This window comes from Paramisgurnus dabryanus, chromosome 20, assembly GCF_030506205.2.
Source record: "Paramisgurnus dabryanus chromosome 20, PD_genome_1.1, whole genome shotgun sequence".
Lineage (NCBI taxonomy): Eukaryota > Metazoa > Chordata > Actinopteri > Cypriniformes > Cobitidae > Paramisgurnus > Paramisgurnus dabryanus.
In genome coordinates, this window is record NC_133356.1 from 10,223,072 (window position 1) to 10,242,312 (window position 19,241).

Here is a 19,241-nt window from a genome sequence, read left to right on the forward strand (position 1 = left end):
CGAAAGTAGCATCATTCTGTGCTTATATTGCTCTGCACCACAAGAGGGCAGTGTTTGTCTGGAAATTTGGGGGATTTTCAGACTTGCACTAACAAAAATAACAGAAAAATGCCTGAAATGGCCTTCAAAAGTACCACTGGAAGGTGCCATTTAAAGTATTTCAACTTTTTAAAGCGTTCTCCTATTTACCAAGTAGAAAATAAAACAGCATTTCTGTTAAAATGCTTAAGTAAATCAGTTTTGCTATATTTAAAATTATGTAGTCATCAAATGTAAAGATTTAATGTGCGTGCAGTGTTCGGGAATTCCACTCGTAACCGCGCTCGCTCACACGCAGCGCGCGATCCCCCCTCCGGGCTGCGCAGATGCGGGAAGCGCGCGCAGTGAGCAGCTGTGATTACACCGTCATGGACACGAGCGCAGCACAGCGGAGTTGAATCGGGACGAGTCGGTCGTTGCCAATAACAAAAACAAAGCAATTAGCACTCTACTTTTCATCGCAATATAGCGGATTTAGGCGAAGTAGCGTCCGCTCGTTTGTGTGACTGGAATATGCCCGACAGACGGACTCCCACAACATGACAGTCTCGCACTGGAGAAACTCTTGCTCGCGCGCTTCATGAAGAGTCTCGAGGCCACAGAGCCGCCGCGCGCCGCCAGATGTGCTGCTGTTAACGGCTGACACAACATTGCGAGACGAACGGCAGCCAGACGACAATTAACGCTTCTTTTTTAACGCTTCCCGCGTGTGAACGACATGACATCCCGCTGAATGAGATGGTATTATCGGCGACTGTCCTGTTTGAGCAGCTGGGCGAGCTGTCCGTTTAGCATGTGTGGCTAATCTCGGTGTGTTAGCGGCTAATTAGCGCTCGAGCGTAGCCCGAGACACCCGCGACACACCAACGGCTCTGACAGGACAGAGACGCGGACACTTTCACTCTCACTCGGCTTATGTGCTTTTTATTTGTTTTTCCTCACAATAATAGGATATGTTTCACATGTCCAGAAGTCTTACTGGCTCGTTAATGTGGTAGAGTTCAATTGTGTGCGCCGTAAGAGAGACAGCGGTTAAAGTTAGGCGCTTGTTCCCGGTGCTGGGAGTGTGCGGGGCCGATGCGGAGCAGCGCGCCCGGCGGCCGCAGGCATGCAGCACGACTTCAGCTCCAGCGAGGAGAACAGCGCGAGATGGCGAGGCCTGTTCGTACAGGCGCTGCGAAAGGTACTGACCCAACAAACACCAAACTGACCCAGCTTGTCCCATTGAGTCCAACTGGGAGTTGTTTAAATGCTTATATTGTTGAAAGAGCATCGGGGCTTCAGGAAGTTTTACAGAGTAATTCTGCAAAACTGAAAAGTATAGAGTTCACTAAAAAACAACCCTGTTTTCCTGCATGGTGATTTGCACAGCTGTTTTGTGTTGCACTGTCTGTTTTGATGTTTCTGAAGGATGCAGCTGTGCAACATGCACTGAAAATGTGTGTAAACACCACACAGGTTCATACTTTGACATTTCTGTCTATAGCAAGATTTGACTCTATAGAGGTGCGTAGGGCTTTCTTGACCCAACAAATCATTGTATTATATCAACATTATGCACATCATCTGAGTACATTAAGGATAATTTATAGGTTTTCATATTTTAGTATGGTTATATATTGGGATTTTCCTGCCAGAAAAACATGATAATTTTAATCTATCATTGATGCAAGATTGCCACATAATATAATCATCAGGTGAACTTGAGAGCAGGTAATGTTTTGGAGCCAAAGACTAATGCAAGCTATATCTAATGTATTTTTAACTAATGCAAACCCTTATAAATACATGTGCAGAGTCTGAAGTCAATAAGACACATTTTAATTATTAGCAATGCATTCACAGCTCATTCCAGTATTTGCTGAGCTCATTTTTGTTTCAAATTAAACCAGAATGACTGACCTCACCTCAGTCTGGGAATACTGACATGTGTTGCACATTGATCTAGACATCTATTAGGTATATTATTATTATTATTATTTCAGATCTAAAGCTTTAAGATTTGAATGTATAGAGTGTATTTTTTCATTTCTAGAGATGATATGCTTGCTCTTGTCCTGTATGTTTTTCACTCTAGATTTAAACTCTCTCTCTCTCTTTCCCATCTCTCATTTTCTCTGCCTACTCTCCCATTCTCCACATCAATACTTCTCTGTCTGCTACTATCATCCCCCCATCCCTGGAGAGGACAGAGGGGTAGAGTGTGTGTGTTTGTATCTGTGTGTGTGTGTTGTGGGGTCCCAGTAGAGAAGCTCTCAGTGCCTAATGGAGGACGGCATGTAACCAGACACTAGAGCAGAGAGTACAACCCATCTCTCATCTGTATATTTGTGCGTGCATGCATTTGTCTTGTGTTCTTGGTCTGTATTTTGCTGGTTGACTGTAAAAGTGAATTAAACCTGTGTTCCTACCTACCTGTCCTCACCTTTAACCTTGCACCATTCACCTGTCATAACACAAATGCAGTTGTTCTAGACTGCTACTATTTGCATGTCTTTTTTCTGCTCTCTCTCCGTCTCTCTCACTCTAACTCTCTCTCTCTCTCTAACTCTCTAACTGGTTTTGCCACAGTACCTGAACAGACTGCATTCCTATTTAAAGACACAGCCCAGTAAGGTGGGGTGGGGGATTTAAATTGGGAAGGAGAGTTTTTGAATTTGTCCACCCAACTGAGAGTTAGTCTGCGTATGCGAGATGATGTCATCCTGTCTTTATAACCGTTTAATGTTATGTGTATCTACTGTAAATGTGTGAGATGTATATCTCAGACTTCTTTACTGAAGTTGTTTTAACCCATCTGACCTTTTTGTCTGAACGATTCTGTTCAAAGAGTTTTGTGGTTCCCTGTCTAGGTGTTTAATTAAAGTTATTGTAACATTCCAGTAATGTTTTAATGTTTTATATATACAGGTGCAGCTACAAGTGCATCCAAACTTGTCAGCTAAAGAAGACGCACTTCAGCACATTGAGGCTCTTATAATACAGCTCCTGAACAAGTTGTGTGTTACGCAGCCCAGAACTGTAACTGATGTTGAGGTATATACACGCACTCACTGTGATTGGCCAGTATTTATTGCAGTGGTAGAAAGATGTTAACCAGTAAAGTTTTTCTGTGACATTGATGCACAGATATATTGCCCTATAATCAATGTTGGCAGATAAAAGCGTTTTTTACCACTATCGGACATTGCGGTTGTTTGAAAGTTGTTGATCAGGGATGTTATATCCTGGCAAGTAAAAAGGGAGGAAAACATAAGAACCAGTGGCGGCCGGTGACTTATTTTTTCGAGGGTGCTCGATGCGAAGTTCGTCACAACATGTATGTAGCCCATCGTGTGTGTGGTTCCTTTTTTTCAAAATATGTGTTCTGCGCATCGTGAGATCCTGTGTGCATCACGTGTCTTGTCAAAACAAGTGCCTGCTGCAGATGCGTCTAAAGGGTTTATGATAAAAGAGACGCCCGCGTTTGCCAGATACTCGCATAATCTCATGTGTAATCAGAGTTTACTGTAAAGGGAGTGTCTGGTGTGTATTTTGTGAACTTGAGTGTCTCTTTTATCATAAATGGTTTTGACGCGTGTGCAGCAGGCACTTATTTTGACCAAACACATGATGCACATGGTTTACGTGATACAACAAACAAATTTTTTGAAAACGCAAGCAACACCCATGACACTCAGAACACCTATTTGAATTAGCGCACTTCGTATGAGCAGTCACGAGCCACCACTGATCAGAACCCATGCTGTGTGATTATTTTGAGTTGGGTGATCATGACAAAAGAATTACAGTTTAAACTCCCTGCACTTTTAGGATTTCACAACGTCATCATTTGCAACATTATTTGAGTAAAAAGCTAAACTATTGGTATGTGTACATGTGATTTAATGTATGGAATATCAGTATCAGCACAGGAATTTTGTATCAGTGCATCCCTAATTTTGATGTATATCTGTGTTAGACTGCGTTACATTATTTATGATCATCCAATCAGAAGTTTATGTTCAAATTAAAATTTGTACACTTGTACCAGATGTATCGATTACTTTGTTATGAGTAATTTTAACTTTTAGTTTACATCTGTCATTCTTTAAATAAAATAAAGCATTAAACAAAAATTCCACAAAAATAAGTTTTATCATATGGCTATTTATATATAAATTTATTTGGTTGAATTCATAATAAATTTTATTGTGATATGTACTTTTACCTCATATAAAATCGTATAAATTGATCCAAAATTTTGAATGTACCACCCACAATTGCAAACAATCCAGCACTGTGTGATGGAGAGAAAAAAGACTACAATATATGAAAAAAACTGATCAGTCACTTGATCTGTTTGTTATGTGCTTGCAGGACCGCGTCCAGAAGACGTTCCCGAATCCTATTGATAAATGGGCCATGGCAGACGCTCAGGCAGCAATAGAGAAACGCAAACGAAGAAATCCACTACTGTTACCAGTCGATAAAATACATCCACTATTGAAGGCGTGAAACACTCTAAATATACATTAAATATACGACTTAATATCCTTTCAAAACTCATACTAAGTCACATCTGGTATTGTTTGTGCAGGAGGTGCTGGGATATAAGATCGACTATCATGTGTGTCTTTATATCGTGGCTGTGTTGGAGTACATCTCAGCCGACATCCTTAAGCTGGCTGGAAACTACGTGAGCAACATTCGACATTATGAGATCAGCCAGCAGGACATCACGGTCTCCATGTGTGCTGACAAGGTCAGAAATACATGTGTGCATCTGTTTTTTAGGGCTATTGCATGGTTACAAAAATATGGTGGTGCGTTTACTAATCTGAGGTCAATTTTGCATCAGTCGAACTGCACGCTGATCCTTGCGAATAAGTCTACGCCTAGTCTTTCTTTACCTCACGTGCTTATCTTTACGTTTGTTGTAAAACAACTGACATTTCCAACGAAATCTGTATATAATTTATCATAAGCTTACCCTTGTCAATATGTGTAAGCTAAGAAGACATGTTTATGCTCAATGACTGATTTTTGTATGTTTAACAAAGTTACGGATTGCAGGTAACAGCAGTGAAGTCATTGGATGCTTTGTTACATAAAATGTAAACATCATTGCTATATTTAAAATAATTGTTTGTATGTTTTCAGGTGTTAATGGATATGTTTGACCAGGATGAGGACATGGGACTGGTTTCCCAGAGTATAGAGGAGGTTTCTTCCTCTGGTGTTCTCACGTATGATGACCTGGTGCGTCTGGAGATCGCTGAGGAGCGCCAATATCTGCGCGAACTTGATCTCATCATCAAAGTGTTTCGACAAGCCTTTCTGTTCAATAACAAACTCTTTTCAGCTCAGGTGGGTTTGCCGTGACCAGTCAGAATGGATGCTATCTCTGTAAAGTGGTGTTAACACCATTTGTAATTTCTCTTGGAGTGTTTGATAACGTTTGTTAGTTTCTGATACCTCAAATTAGAGAAAGCACTCTGATGCTATCCGTGTCTCAGCAGTTGTCTTTAAATGTAATTGATTTGCCTAAACATGAAGGCTTGCCAGATTAGTGTATTTTTGCTTTGAGTCTGTGTGATCAGTCTGAGCAGTGCTTAAGACTCGGTTCTTTTAATGCTGTAGCAAATCAATCACTGCTTCTAACATTATAACAGTTTCTTCTTGGCTCAGACGCTTTTATTATTAGTGGTGATAGCAAAAGCACGCATCTATTATTGGTGCTCTGATTTAGGGAAAGGTTTATGCAATTTAAAAAAATTGTTCTGCATTCTCTTTTTTGTCTTTGATGTGTGTAGGACGTTGAGCTGGGTTTCAGTAATATTCTGGAAGTTCACGAGCTGACCGTGAAGCTATTGGGCCTAATTGAGGATGCTGTTGAGATGACAGCCGACGGAAGTCCACACCCCCTTGTTGGAAGCTGCTTCGAAGATCTCGCTGAGGTACAGATAAACACAAAGACACTCCTGCTCCATGAACGTACAAAAATAAAACTTCCACAGACCTCTGAGGGCTTTAGACGGTGTTAAAAATGTTTGTGCATGTTGTGTACAGGAGCAGGCGTTTGATCCCTACGAAACGCTGTCTCAGGATATCCTCTCGAAAGAATTCTGTCAACATTTCAATAATCTGATGACCCGCCCCACTGTTGCTCTGCACTTTCAGGTTGGCATCAAACATTAGCTTTTTCTTGGTTCACTGGAGTATTGTTTTACTATAGGTAGCATATTAAAATAATATGTAAAATACTAAACTCATTGTGACGATTAAATTCTTCATGATGAATAATAACAGTGTTGTAATTGGATCATTTGCAAGTCTCTTTGTGTAAAAGTATTAGTCCGTTTTCTTAAAACAAAATTCAGATAATTTACTCACCACCATGTCATCCAAAATGTTGTTGTCTTTCTTTGTTCAGTAGAGAAAAATTAGTTTTTTGAGGAAAACATTCCAGGATTTTTCTTATTATAATGGACTTCAATGGACCCCAGAGCTTAACAGTTTAAAATTGCAGTTTCAAAGGACTCTAAACGATCCCAAACGAGGCATAAGGGTCTTATCTAGCGAAAGAAAAATAAAAAAATATGCACTTTTAAACCACAACTTCTCTTCTTCTTCCGGCTGTGTGACGAGCCAGCGTGACCTCACGTAATTGCGTAATGACGTTGAAAGGTCACAACTTCTCGTCTTCCTCCGGTCCTGTGACATCCCAGCGTGACCTCACGTAATACATTATCACGTCAAGAGGTCACGGATGACGTATGTGAAACTACGCCCCAGTGTTTACAAGTGTGAAGAAAGGGGACCATTCCGACGTTGTTGTATGTGGAATGATACTAATTTATGTCTTGGTGTCAGTTTATTGTTTGAAATGGTCCGCAAATGTGTGTTTCATATATGTAACGTGAACTTTCAACGTCATTGCGCAATTTACGTGAGGTCGCACTGGCTCGTCAAACACCCGGAGGAAGAAGAGAAGTTGTGGTTTAAAAGTGCATATTTTTTATTTTTCTTGTCAAAAATGACAATCGTTTAGCTAGATAAGACCCTTATGCCTTTTTTGGGATTGTTTAGAGTCCTTTGAAACTGCAATTTTAAACTACATTGAAACTGTTAAGTGTTGGGGTCCATTAAAACGAGAAAAATCCTGGAATTTTTTCCTCAAAAAACATAATTTCTTTTCGACTGAACAAAAAAAGACATCAACATTTTTGATGACATGATAGTGAGTAAACTATCTGGATTTTTTTTAAAGAAAATGGACTAATCCTTTAAAGTATCTGCAAAGTAAACACACATAAATGCATGATGGGATGTAGTGCTCATCTCTGCACGCACAAGCTCAGATGTTTTTCTGTCTTCTGTGGTTTGTGTTTCAGTCGATTGCAGAAGGTTTTAAAGAGGCAGTACAGTATGTACTTCCTCAGATAATGATGGTTCCAGTTTACCACTGCATGCACTACTTTGAACTGTTACAGGTGAGTCATGAACACTTTAATATTCGGTCAGTAAACTGGAGCTGTGTAATCTGGTTCGATACTTGAAATTCATGCGATGATCATTTCTGTAGCAATTGCAGGAGTGCAGCGAGGATCAGGATGACAGAGAGTGTTTAAAACAAGCTCAGACGGCATTGCTCAACCTACAGAGCAGCATTGAACGCATTTATGCGAAACACCAACCACGGCGCAAACAAGGGTAACACACACTAAGTCTCCATTGCATTGTAACTGGTAGAGTCTGACACTAGCAATGCCAAGGTCACAGGTTTAAATCCCAGGGAATCAAGCATCTACCTTTCAGATCCGTGCTCCCACTATTGCACCCCATCCCTGAACCAAACTGAACTATGCAAGCGTACTAGGGGCACGTTTAAGCACCCGGTTACAGTACGAAGTGATCACACTAGTCAAACGAACCAAACTTTGGGGGTTAAATGTACTCTGGTACAGTTCAGTATGCATAGTGTGAGGACTTCCTTAGTTTTGGAGTCGGATAATTCCAGGCACTTAGAGAATGCATAGTATACTTTGGGCTTAAACATGTCAGCCGTATGCATAAATGTGAATCCGTCCTTTGTTTTTTGTTTTTTTAGGGAACCTCTGTATAGGTTATACAGCCGTGCGTCCCGCAGTAAGCAGGCAGCTATAAAGCGTATGAATGACATCCAGAGGAGTATTGATGGCTGGGAAGGCAAAGATATTGGTCAGTGCTGCAGCCAGTTCATCATGGAGGGAGCACTATTAAGGGCTGGTGCCAAGCACGAACGACACAACTTCCTGTTCGATGGTCTCATGATCAGCTGCAAAGCCAACCAGAGCTCACGGTTGCCGGGGGCAGGCAGCGGGGCAGAGTTTCGTCTGAAGGAGAAGTTCATGTTACGCAAGTTTCGCATCGTAGATCGTGAAGATGCGCCGGAGTTTCGGCACGCATTTGAGCTGGTGGGGCGTGAGGACTGCGGTGCAGTGTTCTGTGCTCGTTCGGCGGAGGAAAAGAGCGCGTGGATGGCTGCACTGGTCACTCTGCAGTACCGGCCCACTCTGGACCGCATGCTGGACACCGTCCTGCACCGTGAGGAACAGGCGCAACCGCTAAGGCTCCCATCACCGGATGTCTATCGGTTTGCCGTTCAGGACTCTGAGGAGAACATCGTGTTTGAGGAAGGAGCCCAGAGCAAAACCGGAATCCCCATTATTAAAGCCGGGACAGTTGTCAAGCTCATTGAGAGATTGACGTACCACATGTACGCAGGTACAGGATGAAGTAAATCTAAGATTTCAATACTTCAAATCTGTATTACAGCAGAAATCTTTCAAGTCTCAAGTTTTCTGTGTTATGGTACAGCACAATATAAATGGCCTTCAATTCCCTTTGCATGTTTGTTATATAATTTGACAATGCTTTAGCTAGTAATAAGAATGCAGTACTCCCAGCTCCATTAAACACTTTGGAGCGGTTTCCTGGACAGGGTTTAGATTATTCCAGGACTTGACCTTAGTTATTTTAGGACATTTAAGTAGTTTTTTTCAAACAAACCGTGCAAAAAACAATTCTAGTGTGCATCTTGAGACAAAACAATGGCACTGATATATGTTAAGATATATCAGTACAAGGTGTTTTTAAATAAAGGCAGCTCAAACATGCATTTTAGTCTGGGACTAGGATAATTCCTGTCCACGAAACCACCCCTTTATATATTTTTTAAATCCATCCAACTCATTGCTAACAAGATAAATCGAGTGGTAAATCCTGTTATATGCCACAGATACACTATAACTACACTTTCTAGTAATGGCCATGGATGCGATAATATTTAGTATTATCTATGAATTTCTTAATTTGTGCTGTTTGTCTTTTCCCACACAGATCCAAATTTTGTGCGTACGTTTCTGACTACATACCGCTCCTTCTGTAAACCACAAGATCTGCTTACACTACTGATTGAAAGGTAAATCGATAACATGATATATTTAAAGGGATTTGTCTGTTTTTTTGTACTTAAATCGCTATTGTGAGTAGGACTATTTCTTCCGCGTCTCATCCAACGGCTCTTTTGCTTGGTCCAAAATGTTATTTTAAAGCTGGCAATGGAGGTTTGAGCCGTTGATAGCATTCTAATGCAGTTAATGAAGTTATTAGAAAGAGAGCGACAGAGAGAGTGAGATTGTGTGAACGAGGCTACCTCTGTGCGTCTCTAAACGCTGTTATTGCCTTGGAAAATTGTCTGTCATGTTGTTTTTGTTAGTCCGTTATTACAAGTAACTATGCAAAGTGATATGGAACTGTAATGCGGTCGAGAGCTGCCTGGACGTTCGCCATGCATTTCCCAGAAAATAATGGCACACCTTAGAATGTTCATCAGCCAATCAGATTCAAGCATTCAATGGACCTCTAGTATAACATGGTACAATAAATGATCTATATCGTATTTTAAGCTAGAACTTCACATACGTACTATGGGAAAACCAAAGATTTATTTTATATTTTAAAAAAGTTTTTCTGATTTCACTTATTATGGTTGATCATTTCGTTTTTGATAGGTTTATGAATGTAATTTAGTTATTTTGTTTCCATGATATTCCAGGATTGAGATTCCAGAGCCAGAACCATCAGAGGCGGACCGGCAAGCACTTTGGAATGGAGAGCAGCCAATGGCAGCTGAGCTCCAGAGATTTCGTAGAGAATATGTGCAACCTGTCCAACTTAGGTAAAGCACACGCTTTCTTATTTGCAAAGCTCATCCTTTCAGACGAAAAATGTATGGGGTGTATGTAAATGAATCAGGCAATGTGATTTACTGAAGTTTGCTCTCGTCAGTTTACTGGTATTTGCAACATTATTTAATATTTAAAAAAGCATGTTTAAATCAATTTACGTTCATTTGCGCTGATTTTGGTAGTGGGGCTGTCAAACGATTAATCGCAATTAATTGCTTTAAAAATGTACGTTTGTGTGTGTAATTTATTTTTAAAATATATATAGTAGTCCTCGCACATATATTATGCAAACACAAACTTTTATTTTGTATGCGATTAATCGCGATTAATCATTTGACTGCCCTACTTGGCAGATTGTGTTTCTTTATAGAATTGCGATTTTTGCACCTGTGTTTTTTTAATGTGCGCCTTTCAGTAAATCTCCTGCCAAAATTTTCCCTCTCACTCTAATTTGCCCTTATCAACGATAGTACTGAGTTGTTATGTTTTGCTTTTACAGATATGATTCTAAAAATCAGCTTCATGTGCTTTATGCAAAGTATTATTCATTTGTGTATTTAGGGGATTGATGTTTTACCCATTTATCACTTTACCTTTTTATCCATATTTCAGTGAATATCATAAATCACCCCTCCCTGCCCTGCTTTCCATCAACCATAATGCTGTTTGTTTACATGCTTGTGTTTATTTTTGTGTTATTAGGGTTCTAAATGTGTTCCGTCAGTGGGTGGAACATCACTTTTATGACTTTGAGAATGATCCCGAACTTCGCCGCAGACTTGAAGAGTACCTCACCAGCACCACACAGCTTAGAGGTATATAAATCCTGTACCAAATAAAACTGTAGTTGACCATTTTATAAAACAGAATGTCATCTGACATGTATACAAATTCACTTGTTCAAATTCAAAGGAGACACGCTCACAAACACGAATGCTCTTGATGTGTGTAACAGTCTGTGTTTATCTTCAGGTAAATCCATGCGTAAGTGGGTGGAGTCTATCAGTAAAATAATGAGACGTAAAATTCAAACTCAGTCTAATGGCATAAGTCACAACATCACCTTTGAGAGCCCGCCACCACCTATCGAATGGCACATCAGTCGCCCTGGGCAGATCGAGACCTTTGACCTCATGACCCTTCATCCCATTGAAATTGCCCGGCAATTAACACTACTAGAATCTGATCTGTACAGGTGAGACACATCTAGTTGTAACTATAGACACAAAAGAGTAAGAAAGAATAGTGTTACATATTCTGTGTTTGTGCGAGGGTAGAGCCGTTCGCCCGTCTGAGCTGGTAGGAAGTGTTTGGACAAAGGAAGATAAAGAGAAGAATTCCCCCAACCTATTGAGGATGATTAGACACACTACCAACCTCACACTGTGGTTTGAGAAGTGAGTACCTAAAGCTTGTGTTATTTATGAACAATTCCAAATCGATGTGCTTTTTTTAAATATTGTCAATTCATTTCTCTCACGCTCTCTCAGGTGTATAGTGGAGACAGAAAACTTTGATGAGAGGGTTGCTGTATTTTCTCGTATTATTGAGATTCTGCAGGTATTTCAAGAGCTTAATAACTTCAATGGAGTTTTAGAGATTGTAAGCGCCATCAACTCGGTACCCGTGTATCGCCTGGACCACACATTTGAGGTGACCTGCACACTTTTTTAGTTATTATGCGCACACATAATAAAATAATGATATCCATAATGTGAAATGATAGACAAATGATGAATAGTAAGTGCTTTTGTTGTTTATTTTATGCAGGCTGTGCCTGAGAGGAAAAAGAAGATTCTAGAGGAAGCTGTTGAGCTCAGTCAGGATCATTTTAAGAAATATCTGGCCAAGCTCAAATCCATCAATCCACCTTGTGTACCTTTCTTTGGTAGGTGAAAGTGCCGCTTGAGACTCACTAGCATATTATTTAAACAATTTGCATGTTCATGAGACCACTGACATGAACTAAGGCCTTGTTTATACCTGATATTAAGATGGGTTTTGGTCCATTGCATTACAAGTGGACGAGAGACACATTTCCTGTTGCACATAGTGTTTTAATCTGTCTTTCTTGTCCTCTTTTGAGCGGTTCTGTCCTGACTACTGTGAGGGGATGGTTTATGAGCAAATGGCGATCTTTTGTGGCTGTTTAAACATATTTTATCACATGAGTTTCTACCTCAAAAGTAATCAGGTCAAATTCGTTTTTGCCTATGCTTGAATATGGTAGAAAGTGGACTAGATCAAAACATTTTACACCTGTATTTAGTGTTGTTTACTTTTGATCCAATCAACCAAAACGCATCATAAGTAAGGGATAATGTATAGGCAGCCAGTTGTTATCGTGTCGGGTCTTGTATCACACTAAGGGTGCTTATTTCATGATAACAATCGGCATTACATTATCCCGCTTATTAAATTGCTGCTTACTTCATAAGTAAGGTAAGGAACATTAAATATTAAAATTTTATTAGCTCATATTTAATAAATGCAAACCTTCCATAAGGAAAACATGCTTGCTTTCAGTTTAAAGGAAAGACTACTATTTGATTTAATCAATTGTAAATATAATGTCATGAATGTTATTAACTCTTTCCCTGCCAGCCAGTTCTTCTTAAAATACACTTACCTAAAGGATTATTAGGAACACCTGTTCAATTTCTCATTTTTTGCAATTATCTAATCAACCAATTACATGGCAATTGCTTCAATGCATTTAGGGGTGTGGTCCCTAAGACAATCTCCTGATCTCCAAACTGAATGTCAGAATGGGAAAGAAAGGTGATTTAAGCAATTTTGAGCGTGGCATGGTTGTTGGTGCCAGACGGGCCGGTCTGAGTATGTTACAATCTGCTCAGTTACTAGGATTTTCACGCACAACCATTTCTAGGGTTTAAAAAGAATAGTGTGAAAAAGGGAAAAACATCCAGTATGCGGCAGTCCTGTGGGCGAAAATGCCTTGCTAGAGGTTAGAGGACAATTGGTCGACTGATTCAAGCTGATTCAAGAGCAACTTTGACTGAAATAACCACTTATTACAACCGAGGTATGAAGCAAAGCATTTGTGAAGCCACAACACGCGCAACCTTGAGGCGGATGGGCTACAACAGCAGAAAACCCACCGGGTACCACTCATCTATTTGCACAAGCTCACCAAAATTGGACAGTTGAAGACTGGAAAAATGTTGCCTGGTCTGATGAGTCTCGATTTCTGTTGAGACATTCAGAGTCAAATTTGGCGTAAACAGAACGGATCCATCATGCCTTGTTACCACTGTGCAGGATGGTGGTATTGGTGTAATGGTGTGGGGGATGTTTTCTTGGCACACTTTAGGCCCCTTGGTGCCAATTAGGCATCATTTAAATGCCATGGCCTACCTGAGCATTGTTTATTCTGACCATGTCCATCTCTTTATTTCCACCAGGTACCCATCCTCTGATGGCTACTTCCAGCAGGATAATGCACCATGTCACAAAGCTCAAATTAGGGATGCACCTATACCGATACTGGTATCGGTATCGGCCTCGATACCACATTTTCTAAAGTACTCGTTAAAAGTCCCCCGATACCTGGAATCAATACCACTGTCTGAGAAATGTCTATGTTTTTTTGTTAAATTATATGACTAAAGCTGTTACCTGTAAATTTAAATCATGTTTTTTTTTTAATTAAGTACTCTGTATCGGTATTGGCAAGTACTGAAATGCAAGTACTTGTACTCATATTCCAAATAAGTGGTATCGGTGCATCCCTAGCTCAAATAATTTCAAAGTGGTTCCTTGAACATGATAAAAGGTTCACTGTACTAAAATGGCCCCCACAGCCACCAGATCTCAACCCAATAGAGCATCTTTGGGATGTGGTTGAACGGGAGCTTCGTGCCCTGGATTTGCATCCCACAATTCTCCATCAACTGCAAGATGCTATCCTATCAATATGTGCCAACATTTCTAAAGAATGCTTTCAGCACCTTGTTGAATCAATGCCACATAGAAATATAAGCGCAGTTCTGAAGGGTAAAGGGGGTCAAACACAGTATTAGTATGGTGTTCCTAATAATCCTTTAGGTGATGTATATAAACATACAATATATCAAATGAAAGATCCGACCCTCTGCTTTCAAAAAAAAAAAAACTTTCATCCTACCTTTTAATTAGTTCTCTTTTTACCACCTCTCAAATATGGGTAGGTTTCTTCAAAAAACAATTTTGAGCAAAAAGCTGAGATGATTACATTTTTGTGAAGGACTTTTTATAGAGATCAGATGTAGAGCAATCTTCAAAACTTACACGGACATATAGCCGTTTGCCCTAGGCCTAGGCGATACTTCTGAGTTTTATAAGTTGCGGAAGATGGTGGATAATAGCGGTATTGGCAAGTTAACTCGACAATGGCGGGGAAAGAGTTAAAATACATATTTATATTTAATTCAACACCCCCTAAATGCGAAAAACATGTGGCATTTTCTGATGATTTTTGTCTGTTTCTTCTGGGTATTCAGGTATCTACCTAACTAACATTCTGAAGACTGAAGAGGGAAATCCAGATTTTCTAAAGCGTGATGGAAAAGAGTTGATCAACTTCAGCAAGAGACGCAAAGTAGCAGAAATCACTGGAGAAATCCAGCAATACCAGAACCAACCGTACCGCCTCAGAGTGGAATACGATATAAAGGTTCATCTTGATGAACTCTCTCTCCTATATCTCTAACTGACTTATAGAACTGTTACTAAAGTATTTTTGTCTTACAGAGGTTTTTTGAGAATCTGAATCCAATGGGAAACATGAGCGAGAAAGAGTTTTCTGACTACCTGTTCAACAAATCTTTAGAGATTGAACCACGCAACTGCAGACAGCCAACCAGATTTGTGAGTGTATATATAATAGAGTCCAAAAGACTACAGTGACGATCTGAAAATCTAATTTTATTCAACTTGGACATTTTACTAAATATGTTTATAAATAGGACTCAAGTCATTATGATTGATGTTGAGTGGTCTTACTCTTGTGTGTTGTCTTCTATAGGCCAGAAAGATAACGTATTCTCTGAGGTCTCCTGGCATTCGGCCGGTGAGGCAGGCAGCTGGAGGAGGGGGAACATTGAAGGGTCACCCGGTGCCATTAGAAAGAGAACCGCCCCATAAAATCACTTTTAGGAGCATTGCAGAGACCGAACCTGAGACCCCTGCTTCACTTCCCACCTCTCCTAACACGCCCACCCCCCCACAGTCCGCCAGCTCTGACCTCAACTCTGTGTTTATGGAGCAGGACCTGAACAGCTCCTTTGGTGAGAGAGAGTTGTGCTTATAGTATGGGAAGTGAGATTTTAAAGTTTTTGGTTTTGCTGAAATAGTGTTTTTGTGTTTCTTTGCAGGTAGCAACAGTGTATTTGCCACAGTTCTCCTACCCCATTCCAGTAAGTATTTAGTGTTTATTGAATTAAAGCCGTTTTCTCCGCCGGTCTTATGTGGCACTGATGTAAAACCATGTTTGTCCTGTTTATCAGAGTTCCAGTCTGTCTCTTGTGGTAGTTTACATCAGTTAATGAGTGATGAACCATTGAAACCCCCTCCACTACCCCCTCGCAGGAAAGACACCTCTTCAGAAACCAAGGTATCGCACACAAATGCCCATTTGAATTTTTTTAATTAAACGAGAGGTTTCTTCTCACCATCAACGTAATAATAGGGCTTTTCCATTGCATAGCACCCCACGGTTTGGTTTGGGTCAGCACCTGATGCTTTTTTTTAGTACCACCTCGGTCGGGGGTTCTAACCAAGCGAGACAAGCTGATGCCAAAACGTGATGCGAAAACACTGTCGATCACTGATTGGTCTGAGGGAATCGTCATTACCAGCGTCATTGCTATAATGTAAAAGATTAGCTTTACCTTCATGCTAGCTTGCGCTGTCTCTAGCAAACATGTTGTCATCTGTGCTCTGCATTAAGTTCCCAAACTCCCTTTTAGCGATGAAAAACATCCACAGGTTGAGAATCAGGAACACCAGTTTTTTCCAGACTTGCAGTTTGTGGCGGCACATTCGCAACGCACTTGAGCATTATATGTGTATATGCAACTTAAATGAGGCTCAGCGGAGCGCATCGACTGACGCCACAGGTGTTTGTACCGAAACTGTCACATGAGACAAAACGCGATGTGCAAACATTTATTTGTGGTGGTCAATTTTAATTTTTGTTGAGGACTGAGAAATAAATAAACGTATGGGAATGTACCACAACGCTCTCAGTTGTATGATGTCACAGCAGTAGGCAACGAAAATATAACAACACGCCTATAATCCCTCCCACTCCGAAGTGTTACTAAACTCAATGCCAAAGTGAGTTGAGCTGACCCGACCGATCCAAACCAATCTGTTGGGTACTATGCTATGGAAAAGAGCCATAATATTTCAGGAGCTTTCGTGTAATTGCAATCTGTCCTGTTCCAGTTAAGTTCCAGATCTGAAAGTCCACCTGCCATTCCACCCCGACTGCCACCACCTCCTCGCCTGCAGCCGCGTGTTCCAGTAATAAACGGGCCTTCGGACGGGCCACTGCCGAGCCCACCTCCCCCACCTCCTCGTGATCCAATGCCCGACACGCCACCTCCGGTTCCACAGCGACCGCCCGAGATCTTCATCAACTACCCCGTGAACCTGCAGCCATCTCCAGTGGGGCGTTTTCACTGGGACTTCACCAGCTCTCCCAGTGCTCCCAACACACCGCCTGGCACGCCCTCTCCCCGCGCTCCGCCCCCCGGCACACCTTCTCCACGGGTGCCTCGGCGGCCCTGCACGCCCAGCTTCAGTCAGCCCATCTTGTGCCACCTTCCCCCACCCACTCCAGCCCCTCCCATACCGCCTCGGCACAACTCCACCCCGGCTCTACCAAAACTGCCACCTAAGACTTATAAAAGAGAACTTTCTCAAACACCACACACTCTTTCACAGCCATCCATACACACTCTCTCACTAGTGGACAACAGGGACAACAACGAATAAATCGCATCCCACACCAGGGGTGTGCATATGTGTTTTTAACAATGTTTAACCTGGAATCAGACAATCGGATGATAGTAGAAACCTGAAGACGGTCAGCGCTCACATGGGATTATCATGAATTTTCACTTGTTTTGTGTTCAGCATTCAGAGCCATGTAATCACCAACGGCAACGGCAGGCCAACATTGGTTTGCTCTACATTTAGAGATGGAAATAGGCTTTTCACACCATCGGACTCTGTTGTGGATGTTTATTTGGTTGCAGGTTAAGGGTCTTGGCATCTCGCGTGACTGTGCCAACCAGGGTTTAACCCAAACGCCCACAGCACACCTCTCTTCAGTTGCCTTTAACTCACAGTCGTGACCTTGAGATTGTACCCTTCAGGTGAATTCTGACATTTGGTGAGAGCTTTGTCCTCACGCTATTTAAAGCCAATATGATGTCTTAACCCCTTAAAGGTGACCTCTACTTACAGTTCTTCATTTCATCACAAGCTCTCTACGGATACTTATTATGACCCAAGATTTCAACTCCAGACTCTTAATGTGCCTTCAAAAGAAAATGACAAAACAACTAAACATCTCTGTACATGTCCGAAAATCATTTGCCTTGTCCTTGCTTAGAACAAATGTCTGCGTTACACCTCTCTATTCACGGTGCATGTGTGTGCGTGTGAGCTCCAAGTATTCTGTACAAAGTAACATATCTGCCCTGGCTTCATACTGTCACTTCCCTCCATGTCGCCATGGCTGATGTATCTACTGACAATCTCAGTCTGAGACCCACCAGATTCACACACTGTTGTAGAGTGTTTGGTGTGGACCATTGTAAAATTTGTGTCTCTCAATAGTGTGCGGTGAGTGTTCGGGGCCTTTTTGCACTTTAGGGCAGTACTGTTACAGAAAAGAGGACTGAAACTCACAATCCTGTGACCTTATGATGCTGTCCTGCTGTCTACCATGTTAGGCCGGTCAGGACAACCATCAGACTGCGTCTCAAACTCGCATCCCTGTGACGCTTGGGACGCAGGGATGCAGTCAGAATGTTCTGTTGTAATCATGCCTCTTGCTCTCATTCAGGTCCTCTCCAGCTACCAAACCAGGTCCACACAGGAAGGGCTTCATCACTAGTGCAATTCCTATAGAAGTGACCACGGAAACGGTCTTCGTGGCAATCAGCCATAGGGGACTGCAGTGTTCTGTTAGTGATGTCACATCCTGTATGCGTATTCCCACTGAGGCTTTACAGCCGTTAACTGGTCAGTTAGTTGGTTTGAAGTGTTAGTAAATCCCAAAAAACTCACTGTGTGTGTCTGTATGTATGTATGTGTGTGTGTATGTATGTATGTGTGTGTGTGTGCGTGCGCATTCAAGGCCTGTAACTGCTTTTGTACCATGTTCTCCATGAGACTCATTAATAAACACGCAGTCTTATTTTCTACTGAAGATTTTTATTCGTTTTTGTTACTTTAAAGTTTTTTTTTTTTTACATTGTTCTCTCAGATGAATTAAACATGCTTTTGCTCTGTTGAAAAATCAATCATTCCAGTCATGGAGATCACCGGAAAACGTCTTGTGTTTGTGGTATTATGAGTATGCTGATGCTGCATTCACAGTGAGAAAAGTCATCTCAGATTTTGAGGTTGGATAGGGTGACCATATGTGCCATTCTTCCCGGACGCGTCCTGGCGAGGATTTCGGGGGGTCTTCCGGAAGTCGTATTTGTTGACTGCATACGCCATTCAGTTAAAAACATAAGACATACAATCATAGTTTCATTCTTACCTTAAAATGTAACGGTTGCTTTTATGTAATAATAATAAAAATCCTCTATGACGTACGTGGTCGACAACTACGACTTCCGGAAGATGCACCCGAAATTCTGGCCAGGATGCGTCCGGGAAGAATGGCACGTATGGTCACCCTAGGTTGGAGTTATTTCATTAAGTAAAGAAGATGAGTTTCCTGATTATGATTGGTTCCACCAG

The 19,241-nt window shown here is 41.3% G+C and overlaps 1 protein-coding gene across 1 annotated transcript; it reads left to right on the plus strand.

Moving 5' to 3' along the window:
- Positions 1-349: 349 nt before the first annotated feature.
- On the plus strand, positions 350-18,694 carry sos2 (son of sevenless homolog 2 (Drosophila)). Its single transcript, XM_065296340.2, has 23 exons — positions 350-1,222; positions 2,950-3,075; positions 4,399-4,530; positions 4,619-4,783; positions 5,182-5,388; positions 5,835-5,978; positions 6,091-6,201; positions 7,416-7,514; positions 7,607-7,734; positions 8,132-8,787; positions 9,403-9,484; positions 10,121-10,243; positions 10,956-11,068; positions 11,226-11,448; positions 11,531-11,650; positions 11,744-11,906; positions 12,024-12,141; positions 14,756-14,928; positions 15,006-15,122; positions 15,280-15,541; positions 15,629-15,670; positions 15,761-15,867; positions 16,704-18,694. Exons 1-23 carry the CDS (start codon positions 1,148-1,150, stop codon positions 17,253-17,255), a joined length of 4,038 nt encoding a protein of 1,345 aa, XP_065152412.1. The 5' UTR covers positions 350-1,147; the 3' UTR covers positions 17,256-18,694.
- Positions 18,695-19,241: the final 547 nt, after the last annotated feature.

Bases quoted from the DNA above. Each gene is read 5' to 3' on its own strand.
- sos2 (XM_065296340.2), top strand. From the start codon at position 1,148: ATGCAGCACGACTTCAGCTCCAGCGAGGAGAACAGCGCGAGATGGCGA. The intron at 9,485-10,120 runs GTAAATCGATAA...ATGATATTCCAG, and splicing joins CTTACACTACTGATTGAAAG to GATTGAGATTCCAGAGCCAG. The intron at 11,449-11,530 runs GTGAGACACATC...GTGCGAGGGTAG, and splicing joins CTAGAATCTGATCTGTACAG to AGCCGTTCGCCCGTCTGAGC.